Source organism: Canis aureus, chromosome 26 (genome assembly GCF_053574225.1).
Source record: "Canis aureus isolate CA01 chromosome 26, VMU_Caureus_v.1.0, whole genome shotgun sequence".
Taxonomy (NCBI): domain Eukaryota; kingdom Metazoa; phylum Chordata; class Mammalia; order Carnivora; family Canidae; genus Canis; species Canis aureus.
In genome coordinates this window covers 36,780,837-36,804,701 of record NC_135636.1, presented here as the reverse complement: position 1 = coordinate 36,804,701, position 23,865 = coordinate 36,780,837, and the positions used below count along the sequence as shown (strand labels likewise).

The 23,865-nt window shown below is 50.3% G+C and overlaps 1 protein-coding gene across 6 annotated transcripts; it reads right to left on the bottom strand.

Annotated features, from left to right (window-relative positions):
- Nucleotides 1-887: 887 nt before the first annotated feature.
- SGK2 (serum/glucocorticoid regulated kinase 2) lies at nt 888-23,136 on the bottom strand. Of its 6 annotated transcripts, none has more exons than XM_077873247.1 (15): nt 22,965-23,136; nt 17,922-18,192; nt 16,762-16,819; nt 16,312-16,361; nt 15,736-15,793; nt 15,451-15,534; nt 14,423-14,551; nt 13,083-13,195; nt 12,756-12,792; nt 11,645-11,731; nt 8,801-8,896; nt 7,743-7,898; nt 5,683-5,772; nt 2,570-2,769; nt 888-1,292 (listed from the first exon to the last, which is right to left on the bottom strand). In XM_077873247.1, exons 3-14 carry the CDS (start codon nt 16,795-16,797, stop codon nt 2,605-2,607), a joined length of 1,101 nt encoding a protein of 366 aa, XP_077729373.1. In that variant the 5' UTR covers nt 16,798-16,819; nt 17,922-18,192; nt 22,965-23,136; the 3' UTR covers nt 888-1,292; nt 2,570-2,604. The 6 variants fall into 6 exon arrangements, with proteins under 6 accessions (XP_077729373.1, XP_077729368.1, XP_077729370.1 ...); XM_077873242.1 differs by having other exon boundaries at nt 14,423-14,554; nt 22,965-23,135; XM_077873244.1 differs by having other exon boundaries at nt 14,423-14,554; nt 17,922-18,143; nt 22,965-23,135.
- Nucleotides 23,137-23,865: the final 729 nt, after the last annotated feature.

The window sequence follows — 23,865 nt, the reverse complement described above, 5'->3', positions numbered from 1 at the left end:
GACGGGGCGCTACACTTCGGCCAGATCCTACCGTGAAAATACAAACTGTGTCATTAAAGGAGCTGTGAGGGCCCAGAGCTGATGTAAAAGGCGCCCCGGATGAGCAGAGAGAGGGTATTCATTGAGGCGAGAGCTGGAGAAGGATCTGCTCTGCCACGTAAAGGTTGCCCTGCCCTCGCTATCAAAATGAAGAGCCGGGCGCTGGTACCCACAAACAGGCCTCCCTTCGCTCCAGGGGAGCGCCCTGCCTGCGCTCAGAGCCTGCGGACCGCAGTGCCATTCCCTCGCCCCCTGCAAACCCAGGAGCACACACATCCGGCAGCGCGGGTTCACACTTCTCTTTGTTCCAATCTTCAACACGGACACGGTAGTAGGAGTTTCAGGAGCTTGAAACATACAACTCTTGCTACCTGTACACAACTCCTGTCACTGCAAAGCTGAAAAGTGGAGAAGGGGGGTGAGAACTCTCTTCGAGAGGATGCTGTATTTTGGCCTAAAATCACTAAAAATGGAAATGATGTGTTCCCATTGCAGAGGGCGTGGGCTGTGCCACTTGAGGGTTTGGACAGGTCTGGAGTTCTTCTGCCTGATGTAGGGTCAGTGTTTGCTAGAAAATGAAAGGAGCATCTGCTCAGAGCACGTTTTCCACTACTGGAGCCTGTAGAAGAGCACCGGTTTTAAAATCAGCAGCTAATAAGTTCAATTCCCGGCTGTGCCTTGAACCAGCTGGGTGACCTTGGGCAAGTTGCTTAATCTCTCAGAATGAATGTTTCTTATCTGTAAAGTGAGGTTAATAATTTCTAAATGCTGATTTATTGTGAGGATTGTAGATAATGCATGTAAAGATCAGAACATGCTTAATAAACATAGATGAAGTATGATCAATATCATAGTTCTTCTTCATTTTTATTTTCTATCCTGGTGAAAATTTTGTGACTTTAGTCTTAGAACAATAGAATCATTGGGTGTTTCACAACCCATAGTGGGTTGTGTACTTTTGACAGTACTATCATGTTTCTGACAATTACACTCTCGCTTTTTGCTTTGGGAATTTGGGGGGATTTGGGCCTCTCCTTCATCATGTTCCATATTTGTCAGTTAACAGATGCTGTTGTGATGGAAACCAAAGAAGAGTGTTTTGTTTTGTTTTTTTGAAAGTTCTCAGCACATGCCAAAGCGTAACAGTAACTCTTCCTGACCCAGCTTGGATCTCCAGTTGGTCAGTATTAGTGCCACTGGTGTGTCTTCCATGGTCTTCCAGCTTCATCCCCCATTACTCCTGGGGCAGGGAGCTGAGAAAAAAAAAAATGGAAGAGAAAGAGTGGGGTTAAGAGGAAAAGGCAATCAAATTGTCAGCACACACTGTTAAAGTTCTCTCCTTGTCCACAAGCCAAAAGCCACAAGCCTGCCATGAAGTAGCTAATGAACCACAGATTTTTTGGGGGGAAAAAAAACACTTTGGGATGCCTAGGTGGCTCAGTGGTTGAGTATCTGCCTTCAGCTCAGGGCGTGATCCTGGGGTCCTGGGATCGAGTTCTGCATTAGGCTCCCTACAGGAAGTCTGCTTCTCCCTCTGCCTATGTCTGTGCCTCTCTCTGTGTGTGTCTCATGAATAAATAAATAAAATCTTTAGAAAAAAAAGACCACTTTGCCATTGAAATAAGGCCACATGATCCAACCTACTTGGTTTTGTGGGTACTGTTACACAGCTACCACATGAAAGCTTCTAGTCCCTTTCTTGAGTCAGAATCTGGTACAGGTGCATCCCTGGGCCACATGCCTGACCCTAGCAGCAGAGGATACTGGGAAAGTCAGTATCTAGCATTTTCAGCTACTGTAAGTAGAGGTAATTACTACCCCTCATTAAGGCCTCATGAGCTAGGAGATCCTCTGGTCATAGGAAAGGGTTCAGATGCGGGGCAAACAAACCTAATAACAAATGCCCAATACCACCCACAACAAAGAAAGATACCATCAACAGAGAAAAAGAAGAGCATGTTGGGTGAATAGCCTATAGGCTTATTACATCTCTCATTTTACACATTAAGATAAAAATCTAAACACCAAGAGGTCCTTTGGGAGAGAAATGCTGGTTGCCTACCCAACATTTTCCCCCTTCTCCTTTAATATAGAGCCCACGTTTTTAGGGGTAGTCATGTGTTCAGCTAATAAACCACATATCCCACCCTCCATCGCAGGTAGGGAGGGTGGCTAACAAGCAGAAGCCACTGGTGGGGGCTTCTGGGGAAGCTCTGTAAAGGTGCTACTTTGCTCTGTCCTCCTTGTGTCCTTTTTCCTCGCCCAGGACACAGAAGCAGTGGCTAGAGCTCCAGTAACCACTTTGTGGCAATGCAGCAATCCTAATATTGGAAACCAATTGCCAAGGATGGCAGAGCAGAGATATAGAAAGCCTCTGATTATCTGAAGACCTGTCGAACCAGCCTTGGACCACCTAACAACATTCTTCCTTTATGTACTGGAAAAATATATGCAACCTTATTAAGCCATTGTTACTTTGAGTCTCTGTTACTAGCAGCAGAGGGTAAGGAAGGTAATTCTTTAGGGATACCAGCTGTCTTCAGCAGTTACACGAGTGCTTCTCTTCTAGTAGTCCAAGATGGCCTCGTCCTCTGGTGCATAGGAAAATCCCAGGAATGCACTTGAGGTGCCAGAGCTCCCGGCCACAGTGTCAGGAGTGCAGCCAATGGACTTTGAAACAGCTTCCTGGGTGAACTCTGGGTCAAAGTGTTTCAAGTCAGCAGGTCCTGCCTGTGAATAGAGACCAACGGTGAGATGGAAACATGGGAAGGGGGGTCAGAGCTACTGGAAGACCCCACAAATCCTGAGAGGGGTGTCAGGCCTCCCCTCCAAGTGCCTCGTGGGCACCTGCCTTTGGCTGCCACTTGCGCATGTGTTTACAGTAGTCATTTTATTCCATGTGGCCCACTAAACACATATCTAACCTTCTGGCACCCTGCCTGCACCATGCCAACCATCAAGCAAGCCTAGTCAACATACATTTTACTGAATGCCTACCAGGCACTGTTCATGGCACTGGGAATAAAGGAGAACAAAATAGAGTGAGTCCTGCTTTCAAGCAGCCTAAATTATGCAAAGGGTGAGAGGACTGATAATTAGACAAATAGGCAATCCGGGGTGTTGATTCCTTATGAAGAAGATAAAATAGGGTAACTGGCTGGCTGCTTTCACGGTTTTGAAGTTTTGGAGGAAGACCTGTGTGTGAGGTTGTAAAAATGGTCACAAATCCTCCCTTGGCCATCGAGAGGTGGAATCTCTCTCCATACCTTTACTATGCTTTAGCCATCTGACTTGTTTAGGACAATGGGACGTTACCAGATGTGAAGCAAAACAAAGGCTTGAAAAATACACATTGTGGGTGTTGTCTCCTCCTGCGCTTGGAACCCTAGGCCACCATGTGGCCAGGCAAGCCTGCTGGAGTATGAGAGGCCCCAGGAGGAGAACCCAGTTGCCCTGGCTGCTGGCCAACTGCCAGACATCTGAGTGAGGCAGTTCTATACCACTGACATGAGAGAACCCAGCAGAGACCAGCTGGCCTGGCCCAGGCCAAAAACCTCACCCAACTGACCCATAGAACTGGGGTGAAATACAGAATTGTTTTTAAGCCACCCAGTTTGGGGCAGGGGTGGGGGGAGTGTTGTTATGTACCACAAGCTAACAGAATCAGCCTCTTTGTGAAGAAGGCACAGTCTCTGGAGAATACTAGGCCACCTGGGTTTTCTAAAGTAAGCAGATGAGCAAATGGAAGCATCTGCTTATCGGCTTGAGTATGCAAGTCTTATGTTATGTAACCAAACAGACCATGGTTTCTAGCTTCTCAAAAAGGTCACAGAGCATAGTGGTCCCAGCTCAGGGTTCAGAATTCTAAGACCATAGTATCTAGATCCTGGCCCTGGCTCTTGTTATCTGTGTGGTCCTAGACAAGACAAATGATATCGATGCTAAAGATACTTATGCAAGATCTCACAGTGGTAGGTGGCAGAACCAGGAATCTACCCCCAGTATGTCTTTTTTTTTAAGATTTATTTATTTATTCATGAAAGAGAGAGAGAGAGAGAGGCAGAGACATAGGCAGAGGGAGAAGCCGGCTCAATCCCAGATCTCAGGATCATACCCCAAGCCAAAGGCAGATGCTCAACCACTGAGCCACCCAGGCGTCCCTACCCCCAGTGTGTCTGACTTTAAAGTCCACTCACTTCATTCTATTACCTCACTGTCTAGTATTTTTTGCATTATTCTCTCCTCAAGGGTGTACATTCAATATTATCCTCAGGGTCTTTTTTACACCCCCAGAGAAAGACACTTTTCAGCTACCTGGACTGAGTGTATCCTATCTGACAAGTATTGTCAAGAATCTGGTGCTCCAAGATGGGTCCACAAGCAGGTAATTGGCAAAAGTCAAGGTGTAAATAGCAAATATTGGCAGTGTTGAGATGTGCAGACTACATGGATGGGAGCAGCTTGACACTGCCACTCTGCAGGTTGGTGACAGTACCTCTAATGTCTGCTTCAAAGGGGGCTCCTTTCATGCATATACTCCCACTGCTAATTAATATTAGCACTCATTAACACCACTGATTAAACACTAACCACCTTCACCATAGAAGAAATAGAAGACTATATGAGATGCCATTTTTTACCTAAAAAATTTGCAGTTACAAACAGTAACAACTGCACAGGTTGCAGAGAGGAAGATGAAAAATCTCCAGCAGACCCTGCTGGCAGGAAGTTGATTTTACTCCCCACCACACAGTTAAGGCAGGAATCAAGAGCCTAGGGAGTGCCTGGCTGGCTCAGTCTGTGGCGGGGGGGGGGGGGGGGGGGGGGGGGGGGCGGGGGTGACTCTTGACCCCAGGGTCTTGAGTTCAAGTCCCACACTGGGTGTGGAGAGTACTTAAAGTTGAAAAAAAAAAAAAACTAAACTAAAAATGCTCACATTCTTAGACCTGGTAATTCCCTACCTGGGATCCATCTTAAGGAAATAATCAGAACTCTGGGCAAAGATACACACTTAAAGGTGTTCATTAGTACTTTTATGATAAAGAAAGAACGGTAATAACCTAAAGTGCACCATTAGGAGCATGATTGAATAAATTATGTCACTGACACAGAGGATTGAAATATTATATAGCCATTTAAAATGATACTTATAGGGGATCCCTGGGTGGCTCAGTGGTTTAGCACCTGCCTTCGGCCCAGGGTGTGATCCTGGAGTCTCAGAATCAAGTCCCACGTCAGGATCCCTGCATGGAGCCTGCTTCTCCCTCTGCCTATGTCTCTGCCTCTCTCTGTGTTTTTCATGAATAAATAAAATCTTTAAAAATAAATAAAACTCTGAGATCAAGAGTCTCCTGCTCCACTGCCTGAGCCAGCCAGGTGTCCCCAGGGAGTGCTTTAAAGAGTGTAAAGGACTCTGCAATAAGGGTTATTGGTGCTAAAAATGAAGGGGGTGGCCGGCAGCATGGCTCATCACACAGAGCTGGACTGGCAGTCAGGACTTCTGGGATCTAGACCCCATTCTGCCTCCAGCTTACCATGTGGCTCTTGGTTTTCCCACCTGTAGAAAGAGTTGGCCCAGATCCCCTCCAAGCTTCCACCAGCCCCGGAAATCCAGAATCTGGTACACAGTGAGTGACGTCTTACCACGTTTGGGTTGAAGGGTGGAGTCAGCCTCTTGTGGTACAAATCATCCCAGTTTATGGGGCTGAAGAATACATGGTTCTTTATCTCAAGCTGTTGGAAGAAGGTGCTGATCACAAGGAGCCCTCTCATAACACTCCTCCCCACCTCTTCACCCCCTGACCCCAATGTCTGCGAGCTCCAACTGTACTGCCAACTGGCTGTCAAGCCCTCAAACCTTTACTAGGAAAGTACTCCCAGCTGGTTTCTTGGAACAAAGAGCTGTTCTACAGCCAGGGCTCTTCCCTTCTCCATCACCTAGAACCCAAGCCCTTCTTCCCCATAGCATTCATTTATTCCTCAACTATTTACTGAACGCCCATTCTTTACCAACACCATGGGACACTTTGGTGGCATACCAGTGAAGAAGATAGCAGAACCTGCCTTTGAGGTTCCCAGGGGATCTCCCCACCCCACCCACCTGCCTCAGTGCATCTTAATTCTTCTGGAATTCAAACCAGAGAAATAGACCACATCAACTCAATAAGGAAGATAAGGGAAGTAAACCTCCAAGAAGAGCTATAGGTTCCTGGAGACCCAAAATTTAGGACTCAGCCCTGGGCCTGATTCACTACTTCTTTCCTAATCTAAGCCAATGTCAGCATCAAGTTCCTCCTATTCCAGCAGGACCCTCTATCTGTGTTTTGCAAGGAATTATTCCCTAGCTCCCTACATCATAACCACCACCCTCCATGTCCTGAGCGCTTGTTGAAAAGCCAGATCCAAAATATCTTGAGTATCCAAGAAATGGATAACACTGGTTGCCTCTACATTAAGGATCTGAGTGACTAGAGGAACTTTTTCTTAATATCCCTTGAATTTTGATCTATAGGAATGTATATCTTATTTGAAAAACCATACATATGTTTTTGAGATGCAAATTTCCACTTGGAAGAAGGGGATTAGTCTTTTTTTTTTTTTTTTTAGAAGGGGACTAGTGTTCATGAAAGTTCCCCTCTTTAAGCTGGCCAGGGATGCATTGGATGTGCCAAATGTTGTTATACTTCATGGTTTCTGGCATGCGGGGCTGTAGGCACAAGCACTTAAAAAGCACTTACTATGTGCCAGGCACTGGCCTAAGTGTTTTGCATATATTAATTCATGTGATCTTTATGGCAGCTGTGAGCCAGGTGCTATTATTACAGAGGACATACTGAAGCTTACAGAGGTTATACAATTTGCCCAAATTTCTACAACTAGGAAGGACTAGTAAGGTGGAGGAAGGATCTGAACCTAGGTAGTCTGTCTCATAGTCTGTACATCACAGCCACTCTACAAGAAGAGAAAGCTAACTTCCAGGGAGAAACGTATTACGGTCTTCCTTTTATAAATTCAAATGTAAATAGTGAATGTAAGATTATTTTTCAAGTGCTACTTTAATTTTTATAAAATCATGAACTCATTACAGGAATGGACAGCGAATTATTCATCTCTTATGTCCCAAATGCCCAACCTGGTGCTGGCAAAAAACAAGTCCAGTCCTCTCTCTGCACAGAAACCAGAGGAACTTCTTCAGACTGAAATTGGGTCTTGCCACATCCCTGCTCAAAATCTGCCAAAATGTACCACTCTTCTTATTCCTGCCGCAGGGCTTTTGCACATGCTGTGTCCCCGCATTGTCATCTCCTCAGAGCGGACCTCCCTCACCACACCACTGTAAATTGACTCCCTCCCATTATTGTCTATTTTGGCTCATTGTTCACTTATTTCTTGATACCTGCAAAAATTATATACCATAATGTTTGTTGACTGTCCTCCCCCAATCAACTTAATAAGGACAAAGACCCAGTGCATTGAATTGCTAGAACCCAGCTCAGTGCCTTGCTCAGTAAATATTGGTCGAATAAAAGAATTAGATTGAAGGCAGTAATTAAGCAGTAGCAGCTGCGAATTTCTAAGTAAAGGAGCCAGCAATGCCTGGTTTTAGAGGGCAGGGGGATACACATCACTGTGCCTCTAAGCTACGGCTGCAGGAAGCAGAGCGCCCCCACCAGGGACCAGGGCTCCACTGCCAGTTCACCTACAAAGTCTGATTTGGAGCCCAGCCGCTGCCTCTGGTCCTTGTGGAGAAGGCCTTGCAGGAGGTCGCAGGCAGCCACAGTCTGGCCCCCGGGGATCTGTAGTGGCTGGTACAGAATGTTCTCATACATCTGGGACACGTCTTGGCTGTAGAATGGTGGCTGATGAGAGAGAGAGAGAGAAGCTGGAGGCTCATTCATGCTAAAGAGGAGAAAGGTCTCAGGGAGACTTGGGAGCAAAGCCAGGTAATGGAAGATTCGGCCAGACGGCATCTTGTGCAATGGTTCACACTGCAGACTGGAGAGAGACAGAGACCTTGGCTTCCGGCACCCGGGAGAGGGCTGCTGGGAAGGCTGAGAAGGGACCTCCCAGGAGCATCCCCTCTCCCACCCCTCTTAACCCAGCTTGGGCACCAACTCATCACTTTACAAAGTAAACACTTTTCCCGTCACCATTCTAGCCCAGCCTCCCAGTTGTCCTCAAAGACGGGCAGTAATTTGTTGGATAAGACAAGGCTCAGAGGGATTAAGCCACATGGCCAGGAAGAGAACCAGGCCGCAAACCATGCCCAGAGCCCACTCTTTCCTGAGGCTCTTCATCCCACCTCTTCCTCTGGCTTTTCTTTTTCCTGACTCCACAGAGCCTGTTCTCTCATACCCCCCACACTCTGTTGGCAAAGCCACCCCAGAGCAACACCTATGCTGCTGTTCGTGAGTCTAACGAACCTCTGACTCAGCAGGCAGCCCAGGACTACCAGCACTGAGGCCTTTCTGGGCATCAGTTTCCCTCTCAGTAAATAAGAACAACTCCATTTCCCATAGTGGTAGCCTCCAAAAGCCATTTCTAGGTGTCAGAGGAGTAACATATGAGATGGTGTGTTGTAAAGCTGAACTAACATTATTTTAAAAATATACATAATCCTCACATCATCTTTTTGAGCTTGGGGTAGAGAAATGGCTCATTCAGTTCTTTGAGGAGTCTGAGGAGGCCACACAAGGGAGAGATCCACCCCCATCTCTTCCTAGAGCCACATGTCCCTTGCAGATGGCCACACCCCACTCACCAGGCCTTGCAGCATCTCGTAGAGAACTGCCCCCAAGCACCACCAGTCCACCGCCCGATCATAAGGCTCTTTACGAAGCACTTCTGGGGCCAAGTACTGTTGTGGAGAAACACACTTATCTGAAAGACACTCAGCCTCAGTCTTCCCATTTATAAACAGGGCACTCAGAAGAAAAGATCACCAGGGGTTTATTCTGCTGTGATATTCACTTGGCTGTGCATATGTTCAATCAGCATCCATTTGTAAAGGCCTGCTCTGTGCATGACCCTTTGCCAATGTGCTGGGGACATAGGGGAGATCAAGCAGGACTGCCTTGTACAGTTGTATATGTTGTGCACCATACAAAAGTACCAGCCAGGGCAGCCCAGGCGGTATAGCAGTTTAGCGCCACCTGCAGCCCAGGGTGTGATCCTGGAGACCTGGGATGGAGTCCCACGTCGGGCTCCCTGCATGGAGCCTGCTTCTCCCTCTGCCTGTGTCTCTGCCTCTCTCTCTCTCTCTCTCTCTCTCTTTCTCTCTCTCTCGTGAATAAACAAATGAAATCTTAAAACAACAACAAAAAAAAGTACCAGCCAAAAGGATATAGGGAGATGCAAGCCTGGCTGTGATCAACTCACCAAGCCATAACCCTAGTATAGGGCTATATCTGGCAACTTTATTCATGTTTAATAGAGTAACTTTTTCTACTTAATGTGCCCAAGGGAGTACCTTTATCTAATTTGGACAAAAGCATCCAATTGGTATCCTGGGAACAGGAAAGCCCTCTGAGTACTCACAGTGTACTGGGGAGACTAATGGTGAAGTGAAAGCAAATGTGGCACATACTTGTACTGGAAAGCTCAGTAACAGAAATGGATAGGGAATCAGGAATCAGGAAAGACAGTGACACCTGAGTTCATAATGACACATGAATGCATGCCACAGAGCTGTGCCTTCCAACAAAAAGAGGACCTGAGGCAGACCTGTGCTTCTGCCAAACCCAATGGCTTGGCGACCCCTGAGTCTGGCATCTCTGCCACTGAGGAAAGTAGTCATTTTGAGAGACTCTGTAGGTCTGAAGAAGGGCAGGAGTTACCTAGACCTGAGCCCTATGTAGGGCTCATATGACCTTCCAGGACCTTGATTTCCTCCTCCATAAAATGGGGTTGCAGGATCCCTCCCTGGGGGCTATATTAAGTCTATGCACTAACCTATGTGATTGTAATATGTGTGTAGGCCTGGAGCAATGGGAGCAGCCATGGGTACTCTTGTCTGTGCTTCCTGGCATGACAGGAGCTGAGTTATTGAAGAGCTGACATGTTGGGGACATATGTCTCCTACATAATCCAGAATGTCATATGCCCCACTCCTCGCCCCCGGCAATGCCCAAGGAAGGGATGGCTGGGCTGTCAGGTTTTGGGACACCAGCTCTGTCCAGCGGACACCCTGCCATACACAGACATAGACAATGGCTCCTGCTCAGAGAGATCACCTGTCCATCCCAAAATCAGATGGAGGAGCCCCAGCTGAGATCTGAGATCCAGATTTTCAAATGTATGGAGAAGAGAGCAGCTAAAAGTCCTGTCTTAAGCCAGATCAGGAGCAGCTTCCCAGTCCTGCAACCTCTGCCTCCCAGCCCCCACCCAGATATCTGTGAACTGGGAACCCTTTGAGTCCAAGGTCCAAGAGTCGACACTGGTGGGAGTCCAAGGAAAGGTTTTAACCACAAGGCTACAGGGAGGTCTTGGAAGGACACAGAGACATGTATGAATTACTGCTGAGACCCACACATTTTAGCCCTCCAGGCTCTTGGCAACTGGAAGAGGGGAGTGAACCAGTGTTTTACACTTGCAAGCCCTCATCTTAACTGTCAGGCCAACCCCTTCTGTTGCACATGAACTTCACCCTGTAGGGCAGGCTGTCCAATATGGCAGCCACTCATCACAGGTGTCTACTGAACACTTGAAGTGAGATTGATCTCAGCTGAGGTGAATTATAAGTATAAAATATGCTCTGGATTTCAAAGACTTAATTAGAAAAAAAAGACTAAACTATCTCAATAATTTTATATTGATTGTATGTTGAAATGACAATATTTTGGGCAGCCCAGGTGGCTCAGCAGTTTAGCGCCACCTTCAGCCAGGGGTGTGATCCTGGAGACTCAGGATGGAGTCCCCACATTGGGCTCCCTGCATGGGGCCTGCTTCTCCCTCTGCCTGTGTCTCTGCCTCTCTCTCTCTCTCTCTCTTTCTCTCTGTCTCTCATGAATAAATAAAATAAAAATCTTAAAAAAAAAAAGAAATGACAATATTTGTATATATTGGGATAGTTAAAATATATTACTAAAATGCATTCCACCTGTTTCCTTTTACTTTTTTTTTTTAAGATTTTATTTATTTATTCATGAGAGACAGAGAGAGAGAGAGAGGTGGAGACATAGAGGGAGAAGCAGTTTCCTCACAGCGAGCCCGATGTGGGACTCCATCCCCGGGCCTGGGATCATGCCCTGAGCTGAAGGCAATTGCTCAACCAGTGAGCTACCCAGATGTCCCTCTTTTCACTTTTTATATGTGGCTGCTGGGAAGTTTTACATTGAATATATGGTCGGAATGACTATTTCTATTTCTATAGGATTGCATTGCTGCAGAGCTTTACCAGCTGCTGGCTGGCACCAGCCCCCAGAGCTGCTGCCCCCATTACACAGATGAGAAAACCAAGGTAGAGTGCACAGCCAGCTCAGGGCAAGGGCTTGGGGGACCGGAGTGAGCCTCCCCGACACTGGTGTAAGGGGTTGGCTCTAAGCAGGAGGTGAAGCTCAACCACTCATGGCCTGACCTCTGACCTCTCCTACAAGGTTTGGCTTACCTCAGGGGTGCCACAGAACGTGGATGTGGTCTCCTCAGGCTCTACACCCTCCTTGCAGAGGCCAAAGTCCGTCAGTACCACGTGTCCCTGCAGAGGAGGGTGGGCGGGGGCTGGAGGGTGGTCTAAGCTAAAGGTATGGCCAGGGCTAACCCCAAAGCCCAGATGCCACACTCCAGGGCAGCATCTGTGGAGCCTTAGGCCTTTGGCACAGGCTATAGGCTCCACTTAAGAGACCTCTAGCTCCTAGATGGGAAGCCAGGAGCAGAACAAATGACAAGGTGGGGAGAGGGCATTCCACTGTCTGCCCCACCCCCCCCCCCAGCTTATCACAGACTCAGACCCATGCCCTACAACAGTGGCAGCTCCATGAATGTCCTTGCTGGAGTGCCCTGGTGGTGATGGCTCCCTTGACAGAGGGCTGATATTTTAGAAAGCACCATATCTCGTGGCAGCTGAGCAGGAGGGTGGCTGGTAGAGGTCGTGGAGTGAGTGGATACTGTGGGGCTCTGCTCAGATCCCCTCTTTAGGAGCTGTCATGTCCATCCCCCCACTTCTGGGACATTACCCTCACTCAAAATTACGCCCCTCCCAAGGGGCAATCCACGACCAAGGACAGGTCAATGCAAGGGCACAAAAGCCTCACTTCCTTGCCTCAATTTGGAACAGTTCTGAAGAGTCATCCCAGCTTGAGCCCTCCTCATCCCTGGAAGATCAGCTGAGGCCTCCTCATTTGCAACCGCGATGCAGGTGGGCTCCCTCCTCTGCCGAATCCTGCCTCCTCACCCCCTTAAACTGGATCTTTTAAGAGTATTCCCCAATAACCATCTGCACTCAACACCCCATCTGTTTCCAGGGAACCCAGTGTAAGACATGGAGAGACTACAAAGTCCAAGAGCGTCCACTTGCCTCCACCCCTCCCCCACAGACCTCGTATACACACACATGCACACACATGGGCACATGATATACATTTACATGTGTGTGCATGGGCACATGGGCACACGCATATTTGAATGCATCCCTACCCACATGCATGCATGTACAATGCTTACACACTCACACTCATAAGCACACAGCACATACGTGCAGCCATGCATACACATACACCAACCTGGCAGTCCAAGAGAATGTTCTCTGGTTTTAGGTCTCTGCAGAAAACAAGAGAAAAGACCACTGTGCTGTCTCAGCCACTTAGTGAGAAGAGCGAGAACCCGGGGTCCTGGCAGGAGGACTATTCATGGAGGCTCACAGAAATGTAGAGGGAGAGCCCAGGGAGAATGGGCGCTCGATCCCAGAAAGGAAGCTCCCACTCTGCTCCCACTGCTGGGCTGTCCTCCTCAGACGAAGGACCAAGTTCACCAGGACCTAGAGGTCTGCACAACCCCTGGCATTTGTGGCAAAGGGCCAGGCCTGGCTCTGAGCCACAGGTGGGCCTCACCTGTAAATGACGTTGAGGGAGTGCAGGTAGCCGATGGCGCTGGCCACCTCAGCAGCGTAGAACCGGGCCCGGGGCTCCAGGAACCGGCGCTCCCGCTGCAGGTGGAAGAACAGCTGGAAGGGGGGAGGTGTATAAGAGAGGGTCTCAAGGTGGGGCACTCCAGCTCCCGGAGTGCAGGATATGGGGCAGCTGGCCAAGTCACCCCCTCTCTGAGCTGCAGTGTACTCAGATGGAAAGATCATGCTTGGGGTACCTGGGGAGCTCAGGCGGTTAAGCCTCTCTTTTTTTTTTTTTTTTTTTTTTTAAGTCTCTGACTCTTGATCTTAGCTCAAGCCTTGATCTTGGGATTGTGAGTTCAAGCCCCACATTGAACTCTGTGCTAGGTGTGGAGCCTACTTTAAAAAAACGGGGGGGTGGGGGGGAATGCTGTCCCACACCCTACAGAGCAGTTGTGGGTGTCCAAAGTGTTAGCAGGAGAGATTGATTTGCATGGGTTGAGCAGCTACTGGGTTCCAGGCTCGAAGCAGACCCTTTCATATCTCTTATATCATTTAATCCTCATGACTACCTCTAAGGTATCAAATATGATAAGTTTCACCTAAGAAGAAACTGGGAGGGGCCAGGTGACTTGCCCAAGGCCATATAGCTCATAACTGGCAGAGCTGCCATTTGAATCCCGGTCATTCAACGGTGTGTTTTGCCCACCTGGGCAATAAGATGCTCATAGTTGTCAAACCGAGCCCAGCCTTGATCTGCCAGTGGGCCAATTGTTTTGGTCTATTTTCTTGTCCTTGGGAAGGCCTTTACCTCTACCAGGGGACTTAGGGATCCAGAGCAAAAACTCCCCTCTTGGCATCAGGCCAAATGTCACGAGGTCACATGAGTTCAATCTGTGGTCACTTGCCCAGAGAGACAGAGTGAATTCCAGAGTGGGACCCAGCTTATCCCCCTTGCGCTTCTAGTCAGCGGGAGGCCTCAGGTCTCTACCGCAGGGACCAATCATCCCTACCCAATGGTATAAAATGGGAGCATTGGAAATCTTGACTGCAGAGCTCCACTAATACTGACCTTGCCCACGTGCACTGAAGTGAGTCTGGGCAGCTTTGCGTGGGGGGCAGTCAAGAAATGTTGTGGCCGGGAGCCAAATGGACTTGTATTCAAATCTTGGCTCTGTCAGGTACAGGCTGGATAGCCTCAAGCAAGTGAGTTACCTCCTGAGCCTTGGTGTTTCAGCTACAAAATGGGTCTGTTGTGAGGATGAGGTGCGATCAATCCAGAATCTGGCACACAATGGGCATGGAAGAGCCAGTTCAGGGGAGCCTCCCTATGGGTCCACCCACCTCTCCCCCGTTGACATAGTCGAGAACGAAGTAGAGCTTCTCAGGCGTCTGGAAGGAGTAACGCAGGCCCACAAGGAAGGGGTGCTGTACGTTCTTCAGCAGCACACTGCGCTCGGCCATGATGTGGTTCTGCTGTGGAGTCATAGGCAGGGGCCCACATCACAACCTGCGACAGCCCCTTTTACCCTGGCACAGCCCACATGGCCTCACTTGTGGGGGCTGTGCCTTGTTCAGGACCTTCTTGTGCCCCTGCCCAAATACCCACTGTGTCTCCTTATTGCCCTCAGAGCCAGGCTCCTTGCCCAGTGGCTAGGACAGTGAATGGTCAGCCTCATCCCCAGCCATGGAGATTCAGCTCTGGCCCCCAGGTCAGGAACCTCTGTTAGAAACCCCCGGAGTGATAAGAAAAGCATATGTGATTACTGCATAAAAGGAGCTACATTCGTGCTTTTGTTCATACTGTATTTCCTGACTGGATGCCCTACATTCAAGGCCAGCTGCCACGCCACCTCCTTCATAAAGACGTTCCCTATCTTCCCTCATGATGTCCTTGTTAACATTAATTCCCTAGCCTGAGTCCTCTGATTGATATTCATTTCTCTCTCAGGACCTGCTCTATCCCACCCTCCCCCCCCAGGGGGTTGGAATTAAAGAGACTCAAGTCAGCTGAAGAATCTAGAACTCCAGCATGGCTGTGGCTTGAGGGGCCTTTGGAGAGTATGAAGTGTTCCTCCAACACCACACAGACAAGGGAGGCTGGCAGCTAGAAAGGGCAGAGGGTTTATCTGCCACAGAATCCTGAATTTTCCAGGGGAAGGCAGAAGGCTGGGATGGGGCCCTCCCAAAGGCCCAATGGGTGAGCTGGTTGGCCCAGTTTCTTTGAGAAGGCTCAGCTATGGTGAGCTGCCCCTGGCTTTCTGCTATGACCACTGTGACACCTGGCTCCAGGGGTCCTTCAGAGTTGGGAAACCCCCTTAGGCTGGTGTCGAGAAGCAAGAGGGGAAATGCCTGAGCATAAACTCTGGTACCTCTTTCTTCTTTAAGATGGACTTTTTCTGCAGCACCTTCACTGCGTAGAACATCCCATCAGACTTGCGTTTGGCCAGTAGGACCTGAGCAGAAGCACAAATGCAAGGCCCCATAGGGGACAACTCCTCTGAGGTTCGGATTTCTCAATCAGCCCCTAGCTCTGCCCTGTATTCATGGTTTCACAGGTTGTGAGATCCCACTTTGCACATGCCAGTGACAGGCAAGGGGTAGAGGAGGCCAGAGAAGGGAAGATCCAGACCTCCCAACCTCACTGTGTCACTCACCTTCCCGTAGCTCCCTTTGCCAATGACTTTCAGGAAGTCAAAGTCAGTGGGCCGGGCACTGCAGGGAAGGGGTAAGAACACAGGTCAGCATTTGTGAACTTGAGAAACCTGGCTCCCGAGATCAAATCCAGGCTTCTGTTTAACTTTGAAGCTGGGGAAGAGAGGGAGCTTTCCAAGAAACAAGCCTCCTCACCACCACTGAAGCATGCCATGTTCTCCCAGCCAAGAGGGCTTGTAGGACAGGCCCCTGCCCCTGGGGATCCACAGTTGAGTAACCAACGGGCAACTTGGGGAGAAGACAAGACACAATTGCATAAGAAGGCAAGAGATCTGGCCCCCAAGCCTGAGAAGGGCCTGAAGCGTGGGGAACACTAACAATGCAGACTTTGGAGGAGCATTTCAGGCATGTGGCTCAGCATGAGTAAAGGGGGGAGGAATTAGTGGGAGATAAAGTTGGGAGACCGTCCTGGGTCCTAGGTGGCAGAGAGCAGAGAACTTGGATTTTATTCCTAAGGAGAGGGGAGCCAGGTATGAGGGGAGCCAGGGAGGGAAGTTGTGTGAGAGACCAGAACTCACTTTGGGTTGGCTGAAGGTCCCAGGTTGATGTTCCCATTGGCCCTTGAGGGCTAAAGACATTTACAGAAAAGTTAGTAAAGATCAGCAGTAATGTGTGTTAGGATCCTCGGCAGCCCCCTATCCCCTGGCCTGGGTCCTGCTCCTTTCTCTACTAGCCTGTCTGCTTCCTCCTTCCTTCCTTCCACCTGTCTACCAACCTACCCAACCATCCACTGTCTCATCTGCTTCTCCTAACACCCCATTTTCTTGAAGTTCTTGCCCAACTCTGTGCCCTGTTTACCCTACAAACGGCCCACTGGCCCACTTCCATGAGCTCAGGGTCACCCCTATCCCTGTCTGCCCTCAAGTCCTGTTCTAGGTGGGCCCACCAGGCTGGCCTGTGCTTCCAGATTTCCCCTGGTGGAGGAAGTGAGCCCCCTGGTGGTGGGTGGGGGAAGGAGACCCACTCACCTGAGGGCTAGGGGTCCCTGCCCGGCTAGAGTCCATTCTGTAACAGTGATCAGGTGAGCTGTAGGGACACAAGGGGGACCAGTCACGAGAGAGCTGCTCTTGGGGAAGGAAGGGCTTTAGACACACTCCTGCACTCTCTGTCCCCCCCCCAACCCCATGCACCTGCCACAGTCTGCACATCTCCTACCCAAGGCCAGTGACCCCTGCATGGGACAAGAACTGGCACACCTTGGACCCAACCTCTCTAATCAAACATCTCAAGAGAGAACCAGCCAGCATGGCCAGGAGTATCCCTCCCAGGTTGAATCTTTTCAAGGGTTGGGGACAGCCAGGACAGCAAAACCCCTGTGAGCCAGGGCAGCTCGGGAGGTCCAGGGCTGGGAGGTTGGGCTCCACAGGCTCCCAGACAGGCATATTGCAACCTTGAATTCCTGTGGATAGCCCTGAGCTGGGATCCGTGTTGTACTGACTATTATCTCCCCGCCACAAGGACTTCCACTTAATGCTCCTGGAATGGCAGCTGCCCTGAAGCCTTGGGTCAGAGCCATGAAGAGATGACCCAAGCCTGGCTAGTGTCTGTGTGAGATCCAACAGTAAAAAAGTGTGACCAGCTGGTCTACGCAGCAAGGAGCACAGTGTCTCTCCTGCTCCTGGCCTGCAGGGTGAAGGAGGCTGGTGTGTCCAGGCCCTGGCTCAGGATACCTACAGCACACTCCTGCTTGGAAGGCCAAGGCTAAGAACTGAGATCCCACCTAAGAACCCAGTAAGCCAGTTGCTCATGGAGGCTGTGGTTACCGTACATTCCAAGACCGCAGCCTTGACCTGCTGTGGAGCCTGGGCTGCAGCCTCGCCTCTCGGGGTAAAAACCACCCATCTTTCCAAGGGAGGATCCTAGAGCAACCACCCCATGGCCTTCTCAGGTGCTGGCAAAGTGACACAGGGAAAAGGAGGGAATCCCCCATCCCCGGCTGCTCCAAGAGGCCCAGGCCTGTGGCGTCCTGAGAGAATGAGCTGCAGAACTGCCTGAGGAGGAAGTGCAGCCTGGCTTCAGGCAGTGCCCATGGTCTGTGGCCCCCAGAGGGCCCACAGCCTGCCACACCCCCTTGCGGGCTGACCCTGCAGACCCCTTCGCCAGGCCCTGGCCCCCCAGCCCCACGTACCTGCGCAGCCTGAGGAGAGGCCACTGAAAGAACCAGCAGTTGGAGCCGGAGGGTCAGGCCGCGGACAAGAGAGCCTCTCTCTGTTCTCCCAACAAGGGCCGAAGTGTCTGTGCCTGGTGCCGGCCCGGCCCCAGCACCCAGCTCAGAACTCACAGCAGCAGCAGCAGCAGCAGCAGCAGCAGCAGCTAGGGGGGCCGGTGATGTCACGGGGACCCAGCAGAGCTTAAGACGGGACCAGAGACCTCTGTTCCCTCGGGGACATCGCCTGCCCCTGGGGGTGAGTGGAAGGGGGTGGGCGACAGCTGCAGGAATGCCCTGCTGACGCTTGGGGCGTGTCAGGATGTGTGCAAATGTGTGTGGCTCAGGCTGTGTGGAGGGCGTGTGTGTACAGGTGTTGCGTGCACAGATGAGCTTCTGTGTGTCTGTTATAGCAGCGCGTCCCCACATGGCAAGGCTTTTGTGTCAGTGTGTGAGTCCATGTGCAGACAACTGCGTGTATTCTGCTTATTTGTGTGCCTCAGTGTGACCATGTATTTAATCTTTTTTTTTTTTAAGATTTTATTTATTTATTCATGAGAGACACAGAGAGAGAGGTAGAGACATAGACAGAGGGAGAAGCGGGCTCCCCACAAGGAGGCTCGGTCCCAGATCCCAGGATCACGCCCTGAGCTGAAGGCAGACAGACGCTCAACTGCTGAGCCACCCAGGTGTCCCCCGTGTATTTAATCTTGTCAGTGTGTCTATGCGTCTGTAACTGTTCTCACTGTGCGTACAGATGGGCTTCTGTGTACTGAGTCAACGTGCCAGTGTGTATCTTTATATATGTTCACGTGTTACATGCATTCGTGTGAGCCTGCGTGTGGGTGTCTACATGTGTGTCTGCAGATGAGTATAGGTGTCTGTTAATAAATGTGTAACCACATGTGTAGATATAGGTTGTTGTGTGTCTGTTAATATTGGTGTACTTCAGTGTGTGTATGTGTGTGGGGGTTTGCTCTCTAGGTCCTACCCAGGCCTGGTGTAGACAGACCACCATAAGGTTCCAGAGACTTCAACTGTAGCAGCCGAGAGCACTTTGTTTTCCAAGAATCTACAGGTGTTTCGGGGCACAGGTGTCCGGCTCAGTCCAGCCAGCCCTAGTCCTTGACTGCTGAGCACTTGGCCCTTGGGGCTCTTCCTTGCTGACCTCTCCAGGGCTCTGGCCCACTGTCTCCAGGGCAGGACTGGTGAGCCCACAGCTCTCCAACTGTGTAAGTGGCAGGAGTCAAGGTCCTGGCCAGCACCCTGGCTCATGAAGGCCTGGCTGCATGGTGCAATAATTAGGTACTCCCGGGGTCCCTTCCTCTCCCCAGGAGCTCGTGAGGGGTGTTCTGGGGAATGAATGAATTGAAAGGCCCTGACACAGTCCTTGCCTTTCTGGAACTTTCTGTATGGCTACCATATGCCACACTTAGACCTCTGCAATTCACCACAGTGGGGGGATCCGTGGGGGCTGGGGCTAGGAGGGTTGGCCAGGGAGGGACCTGAGCCCAGTGGCCTCAGGAGTTCTCTCTTGGCTCCGAAGAGCAGGGGACTTGGGGGTGGCAGCAGAACAAACCCAAGTGAACAAAATCAGAGCCTTCCATCTTCAACAAAATAGAAATGTTGAACCAACACACAGATGGGCAGGATGTCATGTTGACAAAACACATACCCAGAACAAGGACATTTCTTTTCAATAACAAGACCCTGATGGGGCCTTTATTCAGCAGCACTGCTTAGAACAGGAGAATAATAGTGACGGTAATCATCCCTGAAATGCCCCACTTGGCGCACTTCGGACCAAGGACACTGGCTGGCTGTGAGGCTCCCTCTCTTGACCTTACATCTCTCTGCAGGTACGGTTCCACTTCTCTGTCCCCCCTTTGAGTTAAACTCCTTGAAAAAGCTGTCTGGACTCAGTTTCCACTCCTTCTCCTTTTCTCTCTGGAACCCATTCCGAAGAGGCTTCAACCCCAGCACCCCACCAGGACCGTGGGCCTGTGACTCCCGCGTTCCCGAGCCAGCGATCCATTGCTTGGCCCCAGCTTGCTCCGTTGCTCACCCCCCCTCCCCCACCTCCTTCCTGCTTGGCTCCTGGGGCTCCTGGTTCTCCTTCCACCTCACCAACTGCTCTTTCTCCATCTCTTCTGCTGGATCTGCCTCTTCTTTTGTCACTAACTTCTGGGCCTGTGCCAGGGTTCAGTCCTCACACCCTGATCTACACTTGTTTCCGAGCCAATCACAGTGGGTCCATGGCTTTAAGTACCAGTAATGCTCGACAATTGCCAACCCTGCCTCCCTAGTTCTGACTCTGTCCTGCACTAAATCCGGGTTTATATATCTAACCACTCCCTCGGCAGTTCACTGGTTGGGTGCCTGGGAGCTCCTCACTCATAACGAGTCCAAAAGTCCAAAAAGCCCATTCCTCCCTCAGTCGTCTCTCTACCCCACGCTGAAAAGTTCAAGCTAGCAACTTGGAATTCAATCTAGAAACATGGCACCTTCACCCACCTCTAGTCCACCATGAAATCCCATGAGAGGGATCCCTGGGTGGCGCAGCGGTTTGGCGCCTGCCTTTGGCCCAGGGCGTGATCCTGGAGACCCGGGATCGAGTCCCACATCAGGCTCCTGGTGGGTGCATGGAGCCTGCTTCTCCCTCTGCCTGTGTCTCTGCCTCTCTCTCTCTCTCTCTCTCTCTGTGACTATCATAAATAAATAAATAAAATTAAAAAAAAAAAAAAAAGAAATCCCATGAGATTTCAAATTGAATCCAGAAAGCACTGCTACTCACCAGTGCTGCTACAATGTCCCTGCCTGAGCCACTGTCCCCACTTGCATGGGTTATTGCGATAGCTTCCCTACTGTCTGCTGATTTTTATCATAACCCTCTACAGTGTTCCTCCACTCAGGAAGTCGGATCATGTTACCTGGCTGCTCAAAAGCTCCAGTTGCTTCCTATCACATCTAGGATTAAAATCCAAAGTCTACCACGGTCTGCAAGATTTCGTGTGACCTGACTCCTGTCACCGTCTCCACCTCAGTCCCTGTGCTCTCCCTCTTGCTACACTCCAACCTCTCTGGCATTTTTGCTGTCGCTCAAACACACAGGGTGCCCTCTGCCTCCTGCTCCTGGCACTTGCTTTCCCCTTGGTCTAGAATGCTCTTCCCCAGACTTCTGCATGGCTGGCTTCCATGAACATTACAGAGGTCTCTGCTCGAATGTCACCTCTCAGAGAGGCCTTTTCTGATTCTGAGTGACTGACTGATCTGGTTTGTCTGGGACCGAGGGTTTCCTGGGATGTGAGACTCTCGGTCCCGAGGCAGAGCAGGATGGTTGATCACTGTGCAACACCACTCCTGCCCACTCCCTGTCCACTTTTTCCGCTTTGTGTCTTACTTTGTAACACATACCACTCTGGCACTTTATCAACTCTTTATTTTCTGTCTTAAACTAGAACATTGGCTTCACGAGGGCAAAGACTTTTCTTGTTCACTATTGAATCCCCAGCACCTAAAGACTTAGAATATGATTGGTGCTCAGTACATATTTGACTAATGAATCAGGAATGAGTTGATAAGATCAGTGATAGTACATATATAAAATGGAAAATTGCCCAACTGAAAAATGATTAATAAGGTTTTGTAAATCAGAATGGGACTATATGTGGGATATAATGTCAAGCAAAAAAAAAAAAAAAAAAAAAAGGACATTTCAAAATGGTAGGTGTACCAGGGATACCATCTTTATAAGAAAATTAAGACATCCATGCACATATACATTTGTGCATAGTCACCAAAAAGGGCTGGACAGTTATGACCCAAGGTGACAGTGGGTTAGACTAATTTTTATCTTTATACCTTTGTGTAAAATGTCTCAAGGTGTTAATGTTCACTTAATACTTAGGTACTAAGGCCTGGGGAGAACTTTGACATGTGCATTGCCCACCACCATATTCCCATCACCTCGGCTGGGACTCCTACACCTGAGAAGCTTGCAGCTCCTATGCTTCTTTTTGGCCTGTATCATTATCTTCTGATCTTCTGGCCAAAGGCTGGGCATCAATACCTTCTATTATTCAGACCCTACAGAGATCCCTGTGAACTCCCAGGATGTGGTTCAGGTTCCTCCCTGAGCCCAGAATCCTGACCCTCCTCCTGATTGCCCCAGTCTAGGCGTGCATGTCTCTGCCCCATCACGACCCAGACCTGCTCATACCTCCCTGGCCCTGCTGGATGCAGCAGGGGTTGGGGTTACACAGTTCCCTCTCCTTGGAGCACTGACCTGACCATTCTGGTCTGCTCAGCTAGCTCTTTGCATCTGTCCTCATTTGCTTTCCCCAGAAGCCTTGCTAGACCACTTCCTGCCCCCGATTCCATAAACTCATGTCCCCTTCTCTGTGTCCGCTGCTGCTGTATCACCGGTCTTCACCCTACTGTAATTTACTCATTTACATGCCTGCCTGCCTAGCTCACACCAATGACATACCAATGACAGAGCAACCAAGTGCCAGCTTGGTCTTATTTTGCTCCATAGCACCAGGGGTTAGAAGCCATCATTATACCTGCTTTAAGGGGGAAAAAACTGAGGCACAGAGAGGTGAAGTGGCTTAATCAAGACACCGAGCTAATAAACAATACAACTCGGATTTGAACCCAGGCAGTCTGACTCCAAAGCCCATGGCCTGGAATTTCAGGAAGAGGTTAGAAATTTAGAAAAGGAAGGAATGAAGTTAGTGGGAAGAAAGAGAGGGTGTGAATGGCTTAGTTAGGAGGAAAGGAGATTAGGTGGCTCAGGAGGCAGAGTGGTAACTAAGAGGGAAGGATGGGAAGGAGGGAAAGAAGTCAGGAAGGGAGGGAGGGAGAGAGGGAAGCAGGAACGCTTAGGAAGGAAGAAGGAAGGAAGGGAATTAGGGAAGAGGGTACTAGGAAGGAAATGGAGGAGACTGGTAGCCAGAAAGGAAGGCAGTGTGGCAGCCCAACAGGCCGGCAGGCAGGGGTCCTGCTCATGCCTGAGCCTCTCACCTGAAAACTCTGGGTCCCAGCTCAGGCCCTGGGGAGCAACCCAGGGAACAGCTCTGCCTTCCTGCCTCTCTGCATGGTCCCTCTGAACCAAAACCCAGCACTGACGTGCAGGACAACCTTCCCAGTCAGGAGCGACCTGTCACCCACTCGCTTGGCTCCCAAATCAGCTGGGAGGTGGCTGCAGGGCCTTCTGGTTACTAATTAACCCTGGCCCTGAATCATGACGCCTGGCTGTCCCCACTGGCTTCTAGACGGGCCCTGCCCAGGGGACCCTCTGAACTTTAAGAGCTACTGCACAATTCAAGTTGTGTGACCTTGGGTGAGCGACTCCAGCTCCCCGAGCGTCACATGGGCTGGTGAGGATGGCAGGTGTCCTACCTCACAGGGAGGGTCTCTGAGGTCCCTGTCAACACTGTCACATTTCCATTCTCTGAAGTGCCTCCCACCCTGCCCCCCAGGCTCGGCCCCAGTGCTGATGTCCCACACGGCCTTCCCTGACTCCATCAGCTGAATCCCACCCCAATCCCAGAGTGCCCAGAGGACAGACCATGGAAAGGGCTTGTGTCCCACAACTGTCCCCTCTGGCCCTTCCAGGGGCAGCACCGCCAGCCTCTGAAGTTGGCACTTCCCTGGACACCTGAAGATGGACAGTTCCCTCTGTCCGGAGCCAGCCTCATTGCCTGACTCTCCGGCAAGCTCTTGTGCTGAGCTCTGCTCAGGGGAACCATCCTGGGAGGAGAACCACGGTTGAGCTGAGCCCTGTGCTCCTCGCTGCCCTCTACAGCCCTCGGCTCAGGAACCAGGGCTCAGCCCTGCCCGGCTCGCACAGAAGGAAGGCTTGCTCCTGGTTGACCCCAAGCTGTCCAGATGGAGAGTCCCTGCCTGCTGCATAGGGTCTGAC

What these genes read in the sequence shown, in the direction of transcription:
- SGK2 (XM_077873242.1), bottom strand. Translation starts at nt 16,797, where the DNA reads ATGGACTCTAGCCGGGCAGGGACCCCTAGCCCTCAG. An exon ending in CAGGGACCCCTAGCCCTCAG is followed by an intron (nt 16,362 to 16,761) that starts GTGAGTGGGTCT and finishes AAATGTCTTTAG; the next exon opens with CCCTCAAGGGCCAATGGGAA. An exon ending in TGGGCTCCAAATCAGACTTT is followed by an intron (nt 5,773 to 7,742) that starts GTAGGTGAACTG and finishes TTCTTCCAACAG; the next exon opens with CTTGAGATAAAGAACCATGT.